The 23,564-nt window shown below is 50.7% G+C and overlaps 1 protein-coding gene across 2 annotated transcripts; it reads right to left on the reverse strand.

Moving 5' to 3' along the window:
* Positions 1 to 4,517: 4,517 nt before the first annotated feature.
* Positions 4,518 to 23,489, reverse strand: PIAS4 (protein inhibitor of activated STAT 4). 2 transcript variants are annotated; one of them, XM_082071779.1, is made up of 11 exons: positions 23,423 to 23,489; positions 19,831 to 20,266; positions 14,288 to 14,372; positions 13,230 to 13,271; positions 12,732 to 12,822; positions 12,257 to 12,385; positions 12,068 to 12,173; positions 8,956 to 9,029; positions 8,640 to 8,716; positions 5,721 to 5,851; positions 4,518 to 5,188 (listed from the first exon to the last, which is right to left on the reverse strand). In XM_082071779.1, the coding sequence occupies exons 1-11, from the start codon at positions 23,447 to 23,449 to the stop codon at positions 4,983 to 4,985; spliced, it is 1,404 nt and encodes a 467-aa protein (XP_081927905.1). In that variant the 5' UTR covers positions 23,450 to 23,489; the 3' UTR covers positions 4,518 to 4,982. The 2 variants fall into 2 exon arrangements, with proteins under 2 accessions (XP_081927905.1, XP_081927904.1); XM_082071778.1 differs by having other exon boundaries at positions 8,640 to 8,800.
* Between the last annotated feature and the right edge of the window lie 75 nt (positions 23,490 to 23,564).

Consider the following 23,564-nt stretch of genomic DNA (forward strand, 5'->3'; position numbering starts at 1 on the left):
CGTTTGGTTTCTTGGGGGCGGAGAAGCCACCGGGGGCTCCTTGGGGTCCTTGGGGGGTGTTGTTCTTATTTTTGGGGGGTTTGGGGACTCAGCCGGAGGTCCCTGGGCTGGGGGGGGTGGGGGATGTGGGTGGGGGGTGTCAGTGTTTTTGGGGTGTCTGAGGTTGGGGTGTCAGTGATTTTGGGGTGTCTGGGTTGGGGGTGTCAGTGATTTTGTGGTGTCCAGTGCTGGGGGTGTCAGTGATTTTGGGGTGTCCGGGGTTGGGGGTGTCAGTGATTTGGGGGTGTCTGGGGGTGTTGGTGATTTTGGGGTGTCCGGGGTTGGGGTGTCAGTGACTTGGGGCCATCAATGATTTGGGGGTGTCCAGGCTTGGGGGTGTTGGTGATGTTGGGGTGTCTGGGAGTGTCAGTGGTTTTGGGGTATCCGGGGTTGGGGTGTTGGTGATTTTGTGGTGTCTGGGGTTGGGGGGTGTTGGTGATTTGGGGGTGTTGGTGATTTTGGGGTGTCCGGGGCTGGGGGTGTCAGCCCAGCTTGCGGCCGTCCCTCAGTTTCCCCAAACAGAGCAACCCCCCCGATGGACAATGACACACGTAGCAGCAAAGGGGGTCCCAGCCCCTCCCTGTCTGCCCAGGACCCCCATGGCTGGATCCCACCCCCCCCCCCCCCACTTAAGCCGCCCCGGGCGGGGGACACACGGGGGGGTCCCTAATCCCGTTTGGGCCCAGATTAGGGCCGGGGCAAACGCCGGCACCCAGATGGCCGCGGTTTAAGGAGCGCAGGGCCGGGGTTCGGGGGGCACACCCCCCATGTCCCCCCAGGGACCAGCTGCAGGCAGGGAAACTGAGGCAGGTGGCCCTGAGGGGACGATCCCAAAACTGCCACCCTGTCCCCACCCCCACGTCCCCAGAGCCCCCCCAGCCCGACCCCCCCCCCCCCCCAAAGGGCACGGCCCATGTTGAGGGATTAATTTGTGTCATAAGCTGCCCAGTTCTCGGGGGCGCAAAGAGCTTTGGGGGTTTTATCTCCCGGGATTTAGTGGCCGAGTCGTCGTTCTTAGCGAGACGCCCTAATGCCACTTAACACCTGGGAGCCGCGATTTTCATTAGGGGCGTCAGGGACAATTAGTAAGAAAATAATTAGGGCAAGGGGCCTGCTGGGGGGGGGGGGGTTAAGCCCCATATGTGCCTGGGCTGGGGGGTGGAGGGACCATGGGGCAGAGTCCCCCGCTGAGGTTGGACCCCAGGGAGGGTGGGGGGTCCCCACTGGGGGATGGGGACAGGGGGCTTGGGGGGACACATGCACCCCAGGCGCTGGCCCCATTGGGCTTCATTGGTGATGGGGGGGGGGTCACACGCAACCCCTTGGCTTGGTGGGGGGGGACAACACAGGGCTGGTGACATCCTGAGCTGCCCCATGTTTTGGGGGGGCCCGTCCAGGCACTGAGCACGGGGGGGGCTACAGGAACTGGGGCTGGAGGGGCCCGGGGCCGCGGGGAGGGGGGACCCGTCCCCAGCCCCAGCGGCCCCGCTCGGGCAGGCAGCGCGGGGGGGCCACGGGCAGGGCCAGCGGGGGCAGCACGGGCAGGGCCAGGGGGGGCGCGGGGGGGGCGGGGGGGCAGCAGGGGCAGCAGCAGCCGAGCCCGTACAGGGCGTACGGGGGGTAGTAGCCGACGTTCACCCTGCGAGGGGAAACAGAGCAGCCGGGTCAGCCCTGAGCCCCAAATTCCCACCGTGACCCCCCAAGGGCCCCCCCAGCCCGCTGACCTGCGGACGCGCCGCCGGGCCCGCCGGCGATGGTAGTCGCCCTTGGCAAAATCCTCCATGTTGGCGGGGTGGATGGCCCAGAAATGGCCTTTGCCGTTGTCGCTGCGCCCGGCTTTGACGAAGCACTCGTTGAGGGACAGGTTGTGGCGGACGCTGTTGCGCCAGCTCTTCTCCTGGGCCGAGAGGCGCCGTCAGTAGGCACCAGAGTGAACGGCGCCCGATTCGCCTGGACAAACCAGCTCCTGGCACCCCATGAAATCATCCCGCGATCCGGACGCTGGCGCACGCGCGTCCCCCGCGGATCGGGGTCAGTGATGTGGTGAGTCCAACCCACCCCGTCCCCACCCGACACCAGCACCCCGGGCTCGGCTCCCTGTTTGTCACCCAAAATGGAGCAAAAACCCCCCAAAACGTCTCCGCTCCGGCATCGCGGCCCCTCACCTTGTTCTTGAAGTAGGGGTAGTTGTCCATGATCCACTGGTAGATGTCGGAGAGCAGCAGCTTCTTCTCCGGGGAGGACAGGATGGCGGTGGAGATGAGGGCGATGTAGGACTGGGGGGGTTTGTCCCCGGGCTCCGGGGGGCACTGGGGGGCGCCCGGGGGGCTGCGGCCGGGGGGGGCCGGGCTGGGGGGGCCCCGCTCGGCCAGCAGGGACGCGATGGTGAAGGAGCCCCCGGGCGGGCGCCGTCCCCCGGGTCCCGGCGCGTCCCCCATGGTCCCCGCGCCGCCGGCCGCAGGGGAGACCGCGGGCCCGGTAATTAGTGCAGATTACAGGGTTTGCTAATTGTGTTTTCACAAACGCGCTGCCTTCGCAAAGCAGGCTGTTTATCTGGCAAAGCCCCGGGTTTAGCGGGATTTGGACCTTTAAGCCTCATAAATAAAATGATTAATCCGCTGGAGGTGGAGGAATTCAAAGCGGTCCCCAAATCCCGGGGACCCCCTGCCCCACACACACCCCCCGAGGCCCCTTTTGGGGTGAACCCCAGAGCGAAACCCCAACCGAGCGACACCGAATTAAATGCAAATCTTTCATTTTATTTAACAAACACTATAATTTGAACTTTGAAGAACGTGTACTGAGGGAAAGAAAAATAATCTTCTTTTTCTGTTTTTTCTCTTCTCTTTACAAAAAAAAGAAAGAAACGGGATATAAGAAACAACATATGTACAGGAAGAGCTGGCCAACGCAAACAGAGCACTAACAGAAGCGTGATGTTTCCAAACAGGGGCTTGGCCTGGAAAGTTTAAAAGCAATTAAATTAGAATACAAGTATTAGGGAAAAACTGGACTCCGAAGCTCCTGTGCGGCCGGGACGCGAAACACAGGGCTCCATGCACTGAACCGTTGAGCTCTACCCAGGTGTGTGTGTTTCAATCCCCTTCCCGCCCCCGTTTCAGCCTGAAAACATATTGCTTATGCACAACCAGAAGGGAAAAGGAAGATACGGAAAAGCCAAAGTCACAGAAATAAGGGTTTCCCTTATTTCTGCTCTGGAAGCAGCGGAGCAGCCGCGGTTCCCCGGCCCCGGCGCCGCACAATGGGATTGGGGATAAACAGGGGGGGTTCATCCCCATCTCTTGCCTTCAAGTTTTGTTTGACGGGGGGGCCGAGCAGCACAAGCGAAGCCAGAACCCCCAGCTGGGGGTTTGGGGATCCCCGAGAAACGGGACAACGTGGGGAGGAAACCTCCGAATGCCCCACAGGATGAAGCTCCTGCCCAGCAACTTTAGAGGAGAATTCTTTGCTTTTCCCGCAAGTCACTAACAAGGATTTTAAATCATTGCGGGCGGACCGTGGTGGGTTTTGTGCTGGTCAGAGAGCAGCCGCTGTGTTTGATCTCAACAAGCGCTTCGGTGCTGCCGTTTCCACCCCCGGGTTTGGAAGAAGAACAACCCGCTTCCCTTCACCTGGTTTGATTCACATCTCGCGATGAGCGAAGCCAGCGAGGTGCAAAGCCCGACGGAGCCGCTCGCGCAACGTTAACGACGAGAACTCGCTACGACAAAGTCAAACCGTTTGGAAACTCAAAAGAAACAAACCAAACAAAAACCCAAAACCGAACGACAACATTTGCGCCACCGAGAGCATCGCGGCGGCTTTGGGTCTGGGACCGAAGTCTCGAACGGAGAAGCGGAAAGTCCCGAGGCCGAGAGCGCGTGGCGGGGGGTCCCGGCTCTGTCCTCGCCCTGCCAGCGGGGCCGCGCCGCTGCCACCGAAACAAACCTGAATTGGAGTTTTACCGAGGTAGTTGGCTAAAAAAAACTGAGATTCCCCCCACCCGGCGCTGGGCGGAGGCCCGAGCGGCCCCCGCGCAGCGCCGGGGTCCAGCCGTCCTGCAGGTCACCGCCACCGCCTCCAGAAACAAACCGCAACCAAAAGGGAACGCGCAGCCCTTTTAAGTCTTCAAAAACACCAAGTTATTGCACTTCAAAAATACAACAGATTTGTGGTTCGAGCCCCTCCCTCCCCCGCCCTCCCCCCCCCATGGCTTCTGCTCAACTAAAACGAGTCACTACGCACAATTTCTACGTTACCTTGGGGTTAGGTTCAAAGATTCGAAACGTGTCTCTTTACATGAGGTGCAGAGCTGCTGGAGCTCCTAGCTAGAACAGTGCGATTCCAATCGTACGGCTCTTCCCCCCCCCGCGCCCCCCGTCCCACCCCTACAAACCCCCCTCTATGCTCGCTGGGTTATACAAACCCCCCTGGCCCACCCGCCCCGTCTCCCCGCTCGCCCTCCCTCCCCACCCCGGACTCCCGCGTCCAGTAAAACCTTTAGATTAATTAAGGAATGGTTATTTAACAAGACAATAAAAATGCACGCAGCTTCGGAGATGCAGGGGAGCCGGACGTCCTGTGGCGCGGAGCTGAAACGCCGGCGGGTCCGACCGGCCCAGCGAGCTGCGGGTCCCGCCGGCCGCGCTTAAGACACTTTCCTTCCTTCAGCCTCCAGTCCAGGGTCAGGCTTTGTGTGTGGGGTCATTTTCCAACCAAGAAGCAGCTCAATGGTTTGTTTTTGTGGATTTTTTGTTTTTTTTCCTTTTTTTTTTTTTCTTTTTTTGTTTTTAAACTCTCATTTTCATGATTAATCTGGAACAGGAAAGTCAAAGGAGATCAGGGAGATGAGGGGGGAGAGGACGTTCTCCCCCTCCTCCAGTTTAATAAGCACCAGAGTATTCAAGTCTGTCCGTTCTGAGCTTTCGGAGCTGCTTCCACAGTCAGCAGGCAGAAACCAAACCCTTCTCATAAGAGCAGCGTCGTTTTGGTTGGGGTCCCTCATCATCGTCGTCATCTTCCTCGTCTTCCTCCTCCTCTTCCTCCGATGATGAGCTGTCCAGTGTTAAATCCACAACGTCAGCGGCGGCCTTGCCGTTCTCGCCGTTCCCGTTGGGAGTGGGCAGGAGCCCGTTCACATCTGAAGAACCTGAGAGAGGAGGATGGAGAGAGAGGAGCAGTGAGGGCACCTGGTCTGACACCTCTGGTCTCTCGGGGCTGTGTGGTACTTAGAATAGAGGCATAGAATCATTTTGGTTCGAAAAGACCCCCAAGATCATGGAGTCCAACCGTTCCCCACCCCTGTCCCTGCCCCACGTCCTGAGAACCTCATGTCCGTCTGTCCAGCCCTCCAGGGATGGTGACTCCAGCACTGCCCTGGGCAGCCTGTTCCAATGCCCCACAGCCCTTTGGGGAAGAAATTGTTCCCCAGATCCAACCTCAACCTCCCCTGGCGCAACTTGAGGCCGTTTCCTCTGCTCCTGGCGCTTGTTCCTGGGGAGCAGAGCCCGACCCCCCCGGCTCCAAGCTCCTTTCGGGCACTTCAGAGATCAGAAGGTCTCCCCTCAGCTCCTGTTCTGCAGCTGAACCCCCAGGTCCCTCAGCCGCTCCCATCACACTTGTGCTCTAATTAATTTGTGCTTCCTACAGCAATTTCAAGTCTTTGCCCCAGAGATACTCACCTAGAACTAATATTGGACACTGAGGGCTGCAGCTCCGCTCTTTCTCAGCTCTGATGGGACACCAGGAGCCATCCACCAAGTACTCGATTTCATCCGCATCTTCACATTCTGTTAGGATCTTTGACAGGAGCCTGGACAGGGGAAAAGATGCCATTAATTAAGCTCGAGGCGATCAGCAGAGTGCATCTAGTGACGGGCCATCAACCTGGATCTTCACCTTACACAGCCCTAAATGTAAAAGCAATGCGGTGTTAGCAGAGCGCTGCCGAGCAGACCCCTCGCGCTCCAGGGCTTGTTTTATTTCCCATCAAACAAGAACAGGTTCTGAGAGAGCAAACCATCCCAGTCCTTTTGACAACATACCTAAACCATGTACTAACATTTTAATTATGTGCTATTAGAAGACAGCCTTGCCCCTTCACCCAGTTTCCCCAGCCCGTGGTATCGCTGATGCCCCATCCCGAGCTGTGTCAGGGCTGGTGCAGATGCAGCCACACCGAGGCGTGAGCAAAGGACAAAACACGCGATGACATTGGGAAAGGCGCCATCCAACACGCAGCACTTCACCTCCTTCCTATTTCCCAAAGCCTCCACAGCAGCCACCAAAACAACATAAGCAGCATCCCTCAACAGAAAATAAACCACAAAAATAGTGTCAATGCCTCAATGTCAGCATCTCTCATGGCAGAGACGCTAAGCAGAACGAAGCCCTTACTCTGGCTCAGAAACAGGGCACTCGCTTTGTTCTGGTACGTCCCAACGCTTGCCTGGGGTGTTTATTTGGACACACGATTGGAACTGCTGTTCTGGACTCCTGGACTTGAGCACTTCCCTTCAGTATAAAGGAAAGCCAACAGCAAAAATCATGCATGCTCAAGAAAACCATTGGTGGCACAGCAGCGGGAGGAAGGTTCTGCCTCCTCCCAGCTTCAGTAGGAACCACGTTTCCACAGCCGGTCCCGACATCCAGCAGAGCAGCCACCAAAGCTGCAACTCCACAAAGAGCTGCCAAGGCCTGGGAGATCCTGGACTCCACCAACCACCTCCCTGCTCAGGAGCCTACGCCTCTTTTTTGACTAACACCAGGCAGCAAACAGCCAGGTTCTGTCTCGCTCACTGCCAGGGAGGTCTGAAGATGACGTTGATAACCAGAACCAGCACAAAAATCCACCCTGCAGAGCAGGGACAGAGAAATCTGCTGAGCCTTCAGCAGTGGCGACCTTCTCCTCCTCCTCACGTGTTGCTGACCTGTGGAGGTTCCACAATTTAACCCCCCCCGTGTACCTTCCCCTTCAGTCTCAGCAGCCTTGTTAGAGATCGCAAAGGAACTGGATTTTCCTGTCGGCGTTGGCCAGAGGACAAAGCAAACAGGTTATCTACGCTGAGGCTGCTTCAGACTAAAAAGCCACAGCTCCTGGATCAGATTGGTACCTACAAATGCAGAACGACCTGAATATCATCAGCCCAGCCCTGGAAATACAGTGCCGAGGCGCTTCTGCTCGCTCCACTGCCTTGAGAGCCAAGGGAGCTGGATGCACCCCAACAACTTCTCTCTAAACCCCCCTGACCTTTGAGGGAACCTGCATTAGATGCCAATTATAGGAGCCACAAGGGTGGCGATGGTTTTCCAGAAGCCGAGCAGCACGCATCTCGCTCCACCGGTCCCCAGGGCTGCTCTCAGCTTGGCCAGCACAACCGTGGATGTCAGCAGTCCCATAAAACACATTCCCCTGTGCTTTGAGGCAACAAAGCTTCATCTGGGGGCTGGGTGGACATTACTGGTCCCATTAATTCACTCCTTGTTCCTTCTTTTACTCCTGGAAAAAAAGGACGGGCAATTTCTTGTGCTCTTCTCTACAGACAGCCTCTGGAGTCCGTGTTTCTGGAGCTGACGGGTATCAGCGCCAGCGTTCTGCCTCGCCTCGGGTGGTCCCTGCCGCCAGCGCGGCTCGTTCTGCCAGCTCTGCCGCGAGGAGAGGGAGATCTTCTGGTTTGTAGAGTCTTCTCTGTGGTAAGAAGACAGAGCAAACTAACTCCAGTCCAGAGGTGTGGGAAACACCGATCCCACACGGACTGAAAACCAGGATGACAAGTTGAGCGCCAAGTCTATAGGAACCTTTGCCCAGTTCACAGCCAGGGAACTCCTGAAAGGGCTCAAAGACGAATTTCTTGCCTCGCCCTTTTCCGAATGCTATTTGGAATTTACTTTGCTTTAATTCCCTCCTGTGCTCAGGGAGCCTGGATGGACCCACAAAACCTCCAGCCTGGACAATATATCCAAAGCATTTTAATTCTGTCCCTCCAGTGCACCTGAAACTCCTGCTTTTTTCCCTCCTATATGCACACAAATCACAGAAATCGTTGCTATTGAGACATGCTTTCCATCGCTGACACTACAATATTCATAATGGCCACAGAAATTGTACTGGAACAGTCACAGACTGTACAAAAATCTTTCCAAATACTGCATTTGTACCCCTGTCTCGAGGGCAGGACGTTCTGTTTAACAGCTGGCAGAAGAGATCCCCCAATCAAATTTACAGCGTGCCAAGAATTGCTTGTGAGCCGAAGAGCATCTCACACTGACAAGAAAACAGGAGGACGTTTCCTATCAAAAATCATCTTATCAGGCGCTTATGAAGTGGTTTATTCCATGCAGCACAATATCTGTCAGCCAAGACGGTTAGTTGTGCAGGTTCATCAGCCTGATGAAAAGAGTGAGGTGGTAAATGCTCGATTCTCAAAATGATTTAATGTAATCCGGAAATTAAGAATGGCGGAGACAGTCGGAATATCCCACGCCAGCAGAATAAGCTTCCAACTTTGTTTCCAGGTGAACTTCAATCAGAGCAAAAGACAAGATGCTGCACCCAGAGGAGAAAAGAAAGGGGTTGAGGACAGAGAAGTGTGTGCACTCACCCGTCAATTATGAGCTGGTCGTAGGGTGCTGGTTTGTCACACACAGGACACATCCACGTGGGCTTTTTCTCGTTCATCTGTAGGTAGAAGACTGCATCAAAGCATTGCAGATGTGCACAGGTCTCCGCCCGGCACGGGACAGACAGACGCATCTTCACTAGCTGTTGAATCAAAGAGCAGAAGATCAGCGATAAAACCCACCCAAGAGATCGCCAGACAGTTCTAAGCAAAAACGTGCTTTAGTTTGCAAAGCCGGGCTGGCAGCAAAGCAGGGTTTCTTGACAAAAACAAACTAAAACATATTGCAAAGACTTACCGGACAGATAAGAGAGACACGAACACCCGTAGTGGCAATTTCACTGTCTGGATCCAAGCGCAGCTTCTCTTTTACTGCAGGAAGAGTAGAGGGCACAAAATTTAACAGATGCAAACTGGAAACAACATGTAGCACAGATCGAGCAGCTCACTGACATCCCTTGGCTGCGTCCAAGCCGTTTTGCCCACAGATGAAACCTCTGCGCTCAGGGACAGAGGACGCAGGGGACAGAAGCTGCTGAATTGGCCCAGGCTCGCGCAACCTGCAGAGCTCAGGAGAGACGCTGCTCGGCCGGCCAAAAACCTTGTGCGTGATGAGGCAGCTCATCGTCTCCAGGAGCACGCAGAGGAAATCGCGCTGCCGACCAGCTTTTTCATGTTGTTATACCAAAGCAGCCAATTGGGAATTAACTTTGTCCTTCTTCAGAGGGGACTCAGACACTCACACACAGGGAGGGTAAGAGTGGACGGACAGAGCTCTAACGCACGGCAAAACTTCTGGAACGACGTCAGTTCAGGCTTATTTGGTCATTAGCATGAGCATGATGGATTTTATTCCCTTCTGAGAAGGGAATAACCCTTCTGAGGGTTAACGGCCTGCCCCCAGGAATTGGGAGAACCCCCCCCCCGAACTTAGCAAAGATGGGATACAGTCAAATTGACAAAAAAAACCCCATATCCCATCATTTCCCCATCCAACAAGCCTCCTCTTAGCACCGTAACTCTTTAGCTTATACGCTGAGCAGCTTGTTTATCCCAGCAGAGTGTTTCACAGGAACCACAAGCAGAGCCAGAGGTCCTGGGGGGGACAGAGCACGGCAGCCAGCAGAACCGGGCACCAGCGGCGAGCCAGAGTGTGCTTGCGAGGAATGAGGATGTTAGGAAAGGAGGTAGAGAATCCCACCCCTTTCCTGAAAGGAAAACCCAGAGGAGCTGGAGGTAAATCAAAAAGAGCAGCAGGTCCCACATGTGCAGGTCCCGCATCAAGGTGTGGAATCAACATAGAAAATGAGGTTTAAACTGCTCCCCGACTCCTGAAGAGCAGCTGCTGCTGACAACGCTGTCTGAAAAGGCCTTTGATGCTTCCATCGCCGTTTCTCTTTGGAGCAAATCAACCATTTCTTTTGACCTTTTCAGATCATAACAAGATGTCTCCAGACAATGAGGCTACACGCAGTTCTGCAACACACAGCTCTAATCAGAGAGTGACTTCTCTGATCCGAAATTCCCACGAGATTACAAGATTTGGTGGCGTTTTCTTCACATTAGGAGACTTTTCATCCAAGCTGAACTTTTTGTAAAGTTCTTTGTCAGGGCGTTCTCTGCGCATCAATTACTACGATTCACGGGACGGAGAAATGGGCATTTTCTAGGACCTCTTGATTAGAATCAAGCTGCTTTAAGACCACTTTTTGATCCACGGCCATGTATGCAAGCATCTCTGTTTTCAGACAATGTTCCTATAGTAAAGTCAACAGAAGCATATGCAAAGGAAGCTGAGTCAGCCCCCAGATGCAGCCGAAGGCAAAGGGCGGCTTTAGCGAGTACTGAGGGACATGGAAGCATTTGCAGAACACACCAGAGCTATCAACGCAAAGTTTGCAAGCTACTCGTGCTTTATGGTTTCAGATGTCCAAACAACTTCCAAGCAGGAACAGGCCAAAGGAAGCCAAACCAGACGACGTTCCTATTCAGTTAAATCTGAGGTCACCAAACGCAACTTATTGGTTTTACAACCAAATCTGTTGGTTATCTGACTCAGTAGAACTGGAGGCAGGTGCTTGTTACCAAGTGGAGGAGACAAGAAAATCACTTTGGAAACCTCTGCCTGCTGCTCTCGGCCTGAGAAGCCATCCTGCAAGCGCTTGCTTCAACGGAACAGCAGGTACTGCTGAGCCTGCTCTCAAGAAGCATCAGAGAAGAATAAATGTGCTGCAGTTTAGGACAACTTAAAAACCAGCCTCTGCTCAAGCTATTCAAGGTGCTGCTGGAAAACAAAAAAGGGAGCGCAGAGAGCGCCTCGGGCTTCTGAGAATGGATATTTAACAGAGATTTTAATTTCTTATGTCCACAGAGGAGTGCTGGCTGTCAGGGTGGTCTGACACAACCACAATGGCCACGGACACTATTCGGCGCGGCACACAGATATAGAAACATCCAGTGTCTGCTGCAGAAACGCTGCACTTCACACAAAGATCAAAAGTTTGGCTGAAGCAGCAGCACGTCCCACAATGTGCGTTAGGCATCCAGAGACCAGACATGCCTGAAATCATCACCACCTCCCCTATGAACCATCATCTACCTTCAACATCACATTTATTCTGCTTGGTAAGAGTTGTCCATGATCTGAATAGTATGTTTTAAAAACCTTCAAGATCCATGGTGTTTGTTCTCCCATGCAGAATAGTAAGAATACTCTCTCCAGTAACATTAAATAACTGGAAATCCTTCAGACTCTCGTGAGCTGTAAGTCAGATTCCACCTTGGAAAGGTAATTTCCCCTCATTTTCAACGTTTTGCATTTGCCTCATACCGCGATGATTTACCTGAGCAGCCTAGGATAAGCATCTCTTGGGATCATCTCTCCTCTGAAGCTCTCAACGCATATGAAAGTGCTGGTGGTGAAACTCCACTGCCAGCCCCAAGTATTCATGGGGGTTTGGGGCAGCAGGATATTTTCACCAGGATGCCTCGCTCCAGAAATCTCCTTTGGCAATAGGTCAAGGCCGAGATGCTGCGGTAACGTTCGTCAGCTCATAATTACTCAGGTGAAGGCATGAAGCCGTTCGCATCAGAATGACAGCGGCCCGCAGCAGCACTCACCACGACAGACCTGGAGACAAATCCTAAATCCAACCAAAGCGATTCAGACTTTCTGCAGGGTCATGAGAAACACGCGCTGCAGAAGCGCCGCGCTCGCACGCGGATTTGGGGCAATTTCACACGACTGACACACAGCTTAGCAAGTCTGTTCAAAAAAAAGGTGTTTTCATACAACTGGAGGAAAGAAACTGTATAAAATGTGACAGCGTTTGCCGAGCACGATTCCAGCATCCTGGCTATCAGGCATCCAGCCGACCACCCCGAGCCACCTCACGAGCAGATGGACTCACCCAGTGCTTTGCAGAGTTCTGGATGTTTGATGCCGATGGTTTTCAACCGCTGCAGCAGCTCTGCTGAGGTCATCTGCCGCACCAAGTACAGCCCCACGGAATAGCTCTAGTGAGAGAAGGGAAAGGATGAGCAAAGCTGCTCTTTGGTGCCCGTTGGTGCAGTTTCGCGCGGTTTCCTTCGGCACGTACCTTCCCGTAATTCCCCCAGGTGACGGTGATGCGATTGGTCGCTGCAGACAAGTACATGAGGTGGGTGAGGTTGATGGGACGACAGGGCCTTTTAGGTTCCACTCCAGGTTTGTTTGATGGGTAGTAGCCCTAAAGGCAGAAAGATTCAATATCGATATTTTCTTACTCCAGATGCTTCTATATGGGTACATCTATTCAACAGTTTCACTAAATTCTACTCACCCGTGGTTTTCAAGGAGAGGGATAGAAGGGAGGTGAACACTCAGACCAAATACAAAGCAAGAAAGATCAAGACTTTTTGCAACAACAGCTTATTAACAACATAGCTAAACCACTTGAAAATTAGCTTTAAACTAAGCAACGCACTTCTATACTATGCTTTTTTGTCTGCATTCATCAGGAAAACAATTCCCTTCGAAATTACACAAGTCCTTCCAAAGCTGCAATGTCGCGGCTCCCAGCTGAGCTGACTTACCGGCACCGAGCAGTAACTGTGGTTCACTTTCACGGCGATGTTCGGAGGGTACTGATCCTCCTGAGGAGAACTAGTGTCCGTGTAACAGATTCTGGAAAGAAACAACACGTCCCTCAGCACCCCCACGCTGTTTGGATGTTCAAAGATCTCTGCACACCACCGGCCCCAGCAGCCGACCATCGCCACGCCATCCCCTGCTCCCTTGTCTGCCCACGGCAAAGCCAATTTCACCAGCTCATTTCACCAGATGCATTTGTGATACCTGGGCAGCCAAATCGGACATGCTGCCGTTCTCTACCGCAGCACTAACTCAAGCAGTACACATAGGAGGAGGTTAGAAAGCAGAGTTTAAGATGCTTGTGTTAGGCATGTGAACAAACAATTTGCTGTAAGTTACCACTGTAGCTACAAAAACCACACTGAAAGCTAATATCTTTTGGTAATGCATTCCCTCCTGCTCTGCACCTGATGGCAGATCAACCGCACACCCAGACGTACCTTAGCACGACCTGAACCGACTTCACACCAGGTTGCAACTCCCTAGTAAATGAAACGAGAAATAGAAACTTCAGATTAATTATGTAAAGAAAAACAACCAAAACCACACAAACCACCGCCAAAATGATAAAAATCAACTGTTATATTGGCTATTCAGAATGGGATTTCAACCAGCATCAAGAAAGCAAGATATCCAGAACAAGGGTATTTTATTAGGAGTCTTTAAACTCCTGCTGCGAAATATTTAGGTTATGTTACTGACGGTGGAATTTGTCTCACAAATCTGCATATACGAAGAAAAGAGTGTCAAGAATCAGCTACGACATGTTGGAGTTTTTTATTTATCACCCTTAAAGACTTCTGTAGTGTATAATTTCCTTTCTGTTAAGTCTTCAAAAGGTTCTCCTGCACTGCTCCTCTTGACCTACTGGGATCACAACAGAAATCAAGCACTGGATATTCAGGAAACATCACCGGTCTCTGACTCTATGATAACAGTGTGATTTTACCAGAAAGAGAAATATTTGGGGGTTTTACAGGTCGGTTTGAGGACCTCTCGTGCATCATTGTGCTTTGCACTACATCTCTTGGGCCTTTCATTGTCTGAATCAAAAGGGGCACCAGGACAGAGGTCAGGGTAAATCCTATTGGTGCAGGATGTTTTCTTATGCAGTTACTATAGTATCTTTACAAGCAGGAAGCTTTCTTTCAGATGCAAACGGCATTACATGTATAGCTCTTGAACTTTTGACGCAAAGAAAAAAATCTGTAAATATTCACAACACAAGCGCAACAGAATTTAGGTCATCGACACTTTCATGCCGTTTTTCTTGCGTAATTCTGCTATTCAAAAGGAAGATTAGAGGAGCAGAAGTGAAATTTAGGGACTTTGATGGGTAAAATCGCACCTCCCACCTCCCCCAACGCTATTTACTTTACATGAGAAGTCGCCTATCTGCTCATGTCCTCAAGCTACGTTTCCTTGCGGAGGACAAAAGGTTCCACAGAGAATTAAACAGTGACACTTTCTTGAGCTGTTAATACATCACGAGAAGTACCTGGAATTCCTGATCAGCTCCACTTGTCTTGGTGTTAATGCAAAAATGCACGGACTTTCCTGAAGCTTCTCGTTATTCTGTGGAACTGAAGAGGGGAAAAGAAACAGACCGTGCATCAAACCAACAATATCTACAGCTCCTCACATTGCTGGGCACAAAGTGATTTTTGTGTGTTCTGAACTGGTTATTTCCACGTCTTGTTTTCTCCCATACAGCTGTGCAAGAACTCAAATCATCACATTTTTTATTAAGCTACCGTTGATTAGAGCTTTGCTCACTTATTGCTGGCCTGTTCTGCACACTGGTGGTACACAGTAGATTTGAACTTGTCTTCTTTTTCAATCTTTTTTCCTTCTTTTTCCTCCCCTCAAATAAGCAATGAGCCAACAACCATATGTTCATAGAGAGCAAACCATAAGTGGCAACAGTGTGGAGACTAGAACTCAAAGAAGTGTAAGAAGAGTTCTGTGCATGACATGAGAGCACGAAACCACCAGACTGATCAGACCGATTCTGGAAAAGAAAGGAGAAAAAAACCAACAAAGTTCAGCTTAGATAATGGAAAAGCAGCACAAAAAAACAGCTGTAAGAGACAAAACGTGACTTCGGGACACATGACCTTGAGGGTGCGTTTACAGGCCGGTGTTGGAGCAGTCTGCTTTTGGGAACACTTCAATGAGAACCCAGCATTCACTGGCCTTTTAGCCATTCACAGTTTTAAGATCAAATGCATTTAAGGTGGTTAAAATAAAGCTTGAGGCGGGGAAAACTGATGTTACAACTTCTGCTTAGTACCTTTTGTTAAATTCAAACACACTAAATGTTATGGTCAGTGCACGTTCCCAACTGCAGTCGAGGCCTCCAGGAGGTGAAAATCGCGGGATAAACACAGAACTGGAAGTGATAAAACAAGCCGGGATGAAGGAAAGGTAAACCCACAGCAGCTCAGATCCTGGAAGACACAGCGACAATCTGATTCACTGACTGCAGGTACTTCCCTTTGGTAATTCAGCTTTAAAAGCGCAAGAAATGCTTTCAGAAATACATTTTTTTAAAGGTATCTTGAAACTGAATTCCACCTTCCATCTAAATGTCTCTTGACCACAACAACCACTGAAAAGTATTTCACAAGGGCTTATTTTTAGAAAGCAGTGAACGATAAGAACAACAACAAAATCGTTTCAATACTGTTGCTTAAATAGCCATCTATAGACACACTGTCCTGATTGTTGAGCTACACAAGGACAAAGCAAACCTGATTAGGAAAACTGATCAGTTGTTCACGTTTATTTTGCATTCTTATCAGCTCACCCTTCTTTCACAATCAAAGCGCCTGCCTGCAGCACTGACCAGCACCGGCACAGGATGCCACCAGCAACAAAAAGCTAAATATTAGAAGATAACTGAGTTACATCCTTTCCCCAGAACAGATCCCTCAATGCACAACTCAGTTCCCCGACTTGTCCAACAGCTGCTGGGATCAATTTATGTTAACAGTTGACAATGGCAGGAAAATCAATTTTTTAAGACTGAGCTCTATCAGCAATTTCACAGAATGAGTCAAGACAGAAAACTTCCAAATCCCAAAAGGACTTGGCAAAGCATATTCCAGACTTTAGCTCAAGGTAATTGTGATGGATTCCCATCCTGAGAAGCCAAACTTATCTGCGGTTCTCGAGCTGGCAGCCTCGAGCGCACCATGCAAAATAAGGATTGCACTGATTGCAGGGTTTGCAGGTTTCCCTGCACCAAGGGGATTTAAAGATAACATTCCTCACTATTATACTTATTGGTCAAACTCGCTAAAGGCATTATATACCCTCAGGAAAGATAAATTATATTGTCCCCACCATAGAGACCCGTAAGGCAGAGATGAGCTGCCGGCAGGAGGTTTCTGTGGGGCTGAGGAGTTCATCGTGAGTCCTCAATTCCCATCCCCACACCTCCAGAACAGCCACCACAGGGCATTATACAATATACAGTTTTGGTGGGTATTTTTCCCCCTCTTTGGCTATTGGAACTATTCCGACTAGACCGAAGGGCGTTTGTGTTCACGCGGGAGGCCTATGGAGGCCACATAGCATCTTTCATTTTCGTAAGCAGCAGAAACGCTCATTTTACTGCGGACTGCAGTTTGTTTAGGTGGATATAGCAACGGTTTGAGCGCGTGCTTTTGCAGGGATTCCTTGGAGGTCGCCCAAGGCGCCGGTGCTTGCTCCGCAGCCAGGGGAACGCAGTTGCCTTTGCCACAAAATCGGTGGCCCTGACAGAACTCTGGCTTGAGAGGAGGGGGCTGGAGCAGCTTTGCTACTTCCACACAGCAGAAGAGGAACCTGACGCAAGGCAGGAATGAGCAAAACAAACCCAAACCAATGCTGTTTACATAGAGAGTGGTAGGACCTCTGCCCCATGGCTGCACCTTGGGCACATCTCCAGAAGAGCAGAAGTCTCGGTATCCGCAGTGAGAACGGGCTGTCACAGCCAACATTTGGAACAAAAATATAGCATTCAGAATTCCTTACGGCACAGAATTACTGTTGGTAACTACAGTCACACTGCTTATCCCCCAAAAGGTGCCAGAGGATAAGCACACTTACCAGCGAGGTGCTCAGATAGCACAGAGCTCACACAAATACTCCACTTGTTAGCTCCTTAAAACACAATGTAGGGAAGAAATTAGTATTCATTCCCTCTAAGAAGGTATCCGATCAATCTTAATTTCAAGCCTTATCTACCCAAGAGAGTTGTGGAGATTTCCGTAAATTGGAAGAATTCTTTCATGTTGACATCCTTAGACCTAATCAGAAAGCGGAGGCAAAAGCTGTTTTCATGTAGATAACTCAGATGCTAAACTCAATACTTAAACTGACTGAAACTGCGCGTGCAGTCACCAAATACAAGATATTAGCTGGTTTGCAATGGATCTAATCTATCTGCTTTTAGCTGAAGCCACCTTTGTCTACAACTAGAACAGTAATTTGATAGTTCTTCAGGGAATCCGCTTGTCTACAGACTAAATTAGGCATCGCCCACCTCACCTTCGATCTCAAAGCAATCGTCTCACATAGACGAGAGAGCCTTTTCATCAATAAAGACACTTCCAATTGAAGTCTGGAACATACAAATTAAGCTTCCCCTGCTCCCACCATGGTTATATGCTTAAAATACCTCTTTTGTAGCCTCAGGAAATGGGGAACTACAGGAGCGGCTAGGTGTTTCTAAATGGATCTGAGATCTTCATTCTTTTTCAGGTCCTTCCACGTTACGAGTTTCTGAGGTTGACAAGGAGCTTCTGCTTGGTCCAAACACAGAATGTGAAATCTGGGCAACAAAACACAAATTGGTGCAGCTTCCGCTTGGGAAAACACTGCATTTTCCATAGAGTGCTTTGTTTTCTCATCCTTCCACACTAAGTAGAGCCCCACACAAGTGGAACTTTGAATGTCAAAGTTATTCCAGCACATGGCTGTTCCAGGTAGCAATGGGGAGCAGCTGATACCACCACAGTGCTGAAATAACCCCAGTTTTACAGGGAAACAAATGCTTCTTTATTCACATCAGCGTAGGCAGAAGGAATTATAGTTGTAGGTCATCACGCTGGGAAAATTAAACCAGTGCCTAGAAGATGTCATTAGGTTCTCAAGAGCTGCCTGGGACAACGAGGACCAAACATCTGTTCAAGCCCAGCTCCTCATCACCAATCCCCCCATTAGGGAGAAAACTCTCATCAAAATAAAAAACCAGGCAAATACGTTGTGAGGAACGAGCTGACCCGAGGGAGGTGTCAGCTAACAGGGCTGAGATACTAAATTTAATGAGACCTCGGTTCTGATCTGAAGTAGGAGATTTAATGGCAACCTTTAACAAAGTCTGTTAATCACAGTAAGTATATCCAGGCTTTCTCCTCTCTCTGGATGTTTCCACCTCTTGAATTTTTCCTTCCAAAGACCGTATTTGCCTTCCTGTCTGAGAAATGCCACCCCACACTGAACTAACCCATTCCCCAAAGAGCACTTAAAATATTTTAACTTTACACTGGCAGTCACGCCTTGACTGTTTAAACGGTCAGAGCATTAAAATATTTAATGCCTCCAAATGAAGATGCACAATATCTTCATCCTTTTTTCTTTTTCCTCCAATCCAGATCAGACATTTTTTTCAGCAAAGACAGACCAGCTTCCCAAGTCGTAGGTTCATTTAGTAGTGAAGCCTGATATTACCACACGGACTTTATGAGACGCAGATCACAATGATACTTCTCTGTATACACTGTCTTCACTACAAGATAATATTTAACATCTGTAACAATACACTTCTGTTTCTCAGAATTAAAATAATGATGAAGATCAGTCTCCTAGCCAGCCCCAGGGTGAGAAAAGGCACCTCTGGCTTTCCTAGCTGCCCCTCCAAATACACAGCATCATGCACAAATTACTGCGACAAGCACAAAATAAGTCAGAAACACTGTCTGATGTGTGCACCACTCTCTTTCATCCATTGGAGGCTTTAGGTCAGGTATTTTAAGCACTGAAAAATAGCATTAGCATAGAATATGCCAGGATACTTGCTTAGCACAGGTGTGACACCAACACAGAAAGATTTCCATCAATATACTGCCAAGTTACAGAGATGGAAGACAGATTATGATTCACAGCAAAAGACCGCAATGTGCAACACAGCAGGATTTCCAAGGAAGGATATGAAAGCTACAGCCAAACACGATGGGCTTTCAAATTACATCTCAAAGTGACCACACTCCTGTTCTACGGCAAGGGAATAAAAAAGAGACAAATATTCTAGTGTGGCCAGCAGGCCCCAGGCAGTGACCGTCCCTGTGCTGGGCACTGGAGGCCAAACCTCAAATCCTGGGGGAAATTTTGGGCCTCTCACGCCACAAAAGCCCTTGAGGTGCTGGAGCGAGTTGAGAGAAGGGAACGGAGCTGGTGAGGGGCTGGAGCACAAGTGTGATGGGAGCGGCTGAGGGACGTGGGGGGTTCACCTGGAGAACAGGAGCTGAGGGGAGACCTTCTGATCTTTGAACTGCCTGAAAGGAGCTTGGAGCCAGGGGGGGTCGGGCTCTGCTCCCCAGGAACAAGCGCCAGGAGCAGAGGAAACGGCCTCAAGTTGCGCCAGGGGAGGTTGAGGTTGGATCTGGGAACAATTTCTTCCCCAAAGGGCTGTGGGGCATTGGAACAGGCTGCCCAGGGCAGTGCTGGAGTCACCATCCCTGAAGGGTTGGACAGATGGACATGAGGTTCTCAGGACATGGGGCAGTGCCAGGGGTGGGGAATGGTTGGACTCCATGATCTTGGGGGTCTTTTCCAACCAAAATGATTCTGTGACTCTGTGATTTTTTAAAGTCTAAACATGAGGGAAGTGAAGAGGGAGAGGAAGGCATCCATCACCACATGAATCAGTCTCACCTCCATCACATGACTTTACAGATCCTTGAAAACACTGACACCTTCTTGACACTTAAACCTGTTCCACTTTTCTCTCCCAGCCGAGCCCATTGCACACACTCCAGCATATTAAAAACTCACCTAATTCTGTTGGCTTCAACAGTTCATCCAGGGTCGTATAGAAGGGAAGTTTCACCAGCCGAACTTCAGGCTTCACAACTTTGGGTGGCAACCTTCCCAGTCCGTTAAGGTATTTCCCATAGAGCACAGGATAGTCAATATTAGTCGTGGAGATAGAAGTCCGAGCAACGGTGCTCCCGCGGTCGTACGACGAATGTATGGAGAGCGTGTCGGGAGAGCGGTGCTGCTGCGGCTGGGGCTGCACCACTTCAGAGCTCTTCTTGGCATAGCGAGTCTCATAGAGCTCCTTAATTTTCTTGAAAACTTCGGGGCTGCAGTCAAATTGGACCAATTGCAATGCTCTGGTGACTAGTTCATGTTTAAGTCCGCTTTTACTCCTGCCAACAAAGCCCAGCAACATCTGAAGATCTGAGACTCGGAAACTCATCACCATGTTCTAGGGGATACAAAAATTAAAAATGTTCTTATGGTTATAAAAAGGCAAAGCGTCAGTTCGCACTATATTCTATAACTAGAATCCAAAATACTAAAAAATCCCTTATAAGAAAGACATCAAATCTTCTGTTCAAATCAGCTGTTATTCACCTGATTAGCATCCCATTTCTTAGGTATTTGCTTGAGTAAAGCAAATGCAGAGAACATAAATTGAAATTATCAGCAAAATCCGAGAAACACCATGACAGTCATCGAATTACTCAAAAATGATTTGTGATAAATGCTCAGCATCCTCGAAATAGGTGGACTGGAAGAAAGAGGGACCACAAAGGAAAACACCTCAAGCAGCAGGTGCCACACAAGACATGGAATATCAGCTCCTTTAGCACAGAGGCTCAAAGCATCCAGACTTCCCAGGCACCTTCGGGTGAGAGAGCTACATTACAAGCTTCGTCTAAAACGAAGCATAAGGCAAAGAAAGAAAAGAAATGTCAAACGGAAGGTGGAAGATATTTAAGTGAACTGGGGACAGTAGTCCTTTCATACTGTATTTCAATGTACCTGTACAGGCAAAAAACTCTCCAGAATCCTTCTTATGCATACAGGATAACTAAATAAAAACTATCGCATATTTTAGACTATGGAAATATATTAAAAAGCTATTGAAAAGAGCAGCATGTTCCCATGAGAACGATGTGTCTGAACTCTCTTTGGGTGCTCTGCCAAGTGCTCCCCCATGGCCGCAGCCAGGAGGTGCCTTTGCTGTTGCTCTGGTACAATCCATTTCGGTGTTTCAATGAGCAGTGAAAAACAAAACCAGAGACAAACCCCAAACCAAACCCAACAAAAACCACTATCTCCATCTTCAAAAGTTTACTCTCTTGCCTGTAACCGATTCAAAGACCATACTACACTATACGGCAACTTCCCATTAGACTAACACTAGAAATTATCTCTGTTAAAACTACTGCTAGAGCCTGGCGAGACTGATGTTTCAGTTCTCTCACAACAAAGCAGCATTATGAATGCACAAGACGAGCTTATCAAGTACACGGCTTCGAAAATTCAAGCTGCCCTGAAAACATACTTGACAGGTACCTACACGTAATCACTCCATAGCCTTCTTGGTTTGGGGAAAACACAGGAATCCAAGAAGAAACCTCAGCTGTCTCACAGTAAAAACAAACCAGAAGCAGAGACCCAGCAGGTCTCTTTTCCCCAACCTATATTCCACTCTTGTTCGGGGATTAAATAATAACAAAGCATAAAAGTCAGATTTCTGTTGAAGTTAACAGTAATCTTGTAATTTCTTGGAATAAACCAGCTATGATTTACTTATGTATTTTAAACTGAGAAAGCTACTACTGACTCCAGGAACATTTAACAGCCGCTTTTGCATGTATGGGATTTAAGACTATAGAGAAAATGTCATTTTATTTTCTCCTTTTTCATGAAATCTGTCATTTAAGCTGGAAGCCCAGAAGATGTTACACAAACGTCACTGGCTGCAGTTAAAATTTTTGGCAGTCGTGATGTGTCCTAAAATACCTTTGATGAGAAGAAAAAAAGACAGATAACTTGACAGAGGAGAGAAAAGATCTTTAATTGCCAGAAAGTCAGGATTCAAGAGATCTGGATTCATGTTGCTGCTTCACTAGATACTACTTGTACAATACTGGAGAAATCTAGTCTCTGAACCCCAGTTTTCCCCAAAACGTAGAGCGCATTGTCCCTTCTGAGGCACTTTGAAGACAAACAGCATAATTGAAAGGATAAATACATCAAGGCAGTATAAATACTTGAAGACTGCAGTAGCAGGGAAGCCACAGGAGCAGCAGACAGGTGCCCCTGCCCTCACTGCTCCCGCACCAGCGGCCGTTGGGACTGTTGGTGCGTAAAGCGGAGTTTGAGCTGACAGCCTTCTGCAGTTTACACAGAGAAGGGTGTCAGATCCAGAAGGACGACCAGATTTGAGCAGTAACAGAAGAACAAGTTTCAGACAAAGAAAACCTGTCACTGAGGCTTGGGCCTGCATGATAGCAAGAGCAGCAGAGAAATCAGATTAACTACCAAGACTGTTAACACTAAAGTCCACTCCTCCCCCAAGGAGCCTGATGTGAGCAGCACAGAGCCCATCAAACACCCGCTACAGGGGCACCACCACAGCTTGGAAGCATCTCTCCTCCGGAGGGGTCCTGGGCTCAGCTCACAACACCAACAGGGGACCCAGAGTAGTGAGAGGGTTGTGCCTTCTAAAACAAGACTCTTCCAAAATGTTATTTTTGCAACCACCCAGCCACAACCTCCCTGAGGAGCTGATCCCACAGGCGCTAAGCACCTTCCATCCGCTGGCATTGCCCCATAAGCGCCCTCAGCTTCCCTGTGATGCTGTGGGTTGAAGCTTCTGCGCTGGCACACACCGACAGCGGGACAGTCCCGGCTCCCTGCGCCGGTGAATGGGGACACAAGAGGGACAAGAACAAACCTGCAGCAGAGCAGGGACCGCAGAGCGAGGAGGCCCACGAGACACCTCAGAAGCACAACGTGCCCTCGGACACAGCTGCTGTTTGGGCATTTCACATCAGCCAGGCCCAGCACAGAGGGCTCTGCCCAGCGCCGGGCACCGCTCGTCCCGCCGCGGTGGCTCCGGGTCCCCACCCGGCTGGACAGCTCCGCTCCGCGCCCCCGCACCGGCCTCGGGCAGCCCGGGACCGGCGGCGGAGGGGCGGCCGGACAGCGGGCACGACCGGCCCGGGGCTCCGCGGGGAAGAGGCGACGGGCCCGGGGACCGGGGGAGGGAGATCCGCCGGGCGGCGGGGAGAAACCACCTGCGCTAATTAATCACTGGGAATTAACTGCCGGAAAGGCCAGGGCCCGGCCCGGCTCGTCAGCCCCGGGGACCCACCCGCTCCTGTGTCGCCGGGCCGGGGTCCGGCGGGGGCTGCGGGCAGGCCCGGGGAGCGGGGCGGGGCAGCCCCTGAGGTAAAAGTGGGGGGGGGGGGGGGCGGTCCCGGGGCGCCGCCCCCCGGCTCTCACCGCCGGGCCCGGTGCCGAGGCTGCGCCGCTCGCTCGCGGTCCCCTCGCCGGCAGCCGCCTGGCCCTTCCCAGCCCGGCCCAGGCCCCGCCAGCGGGGCGGGGGCTCCGCTCACTCACTCACTTTCGCCTCCACCAGCTCCGCCGCCATCTTGGCCTCCAGCGTCCACCGCGCCGGGAGCCGCCGCCGCCGGGTCACGTGACACCCGCGGCGGGGGAGGAGCCCTCACAGGCGCGCGCCGCCCAATCCGCGCGCGCGCTCTTCT

Source organism: Streptopelia decaocto, assembly GCF_964273445.1.
Source record: "Streptopelia decaocto genome assembly, chromosome: 24".
NCBI classification, from domain to species: Eukaryota; Metazoa; Chordata; class Aves; order Columbiformes; family Columbidae; genus Streptopelia; species Streptopelia decaocto.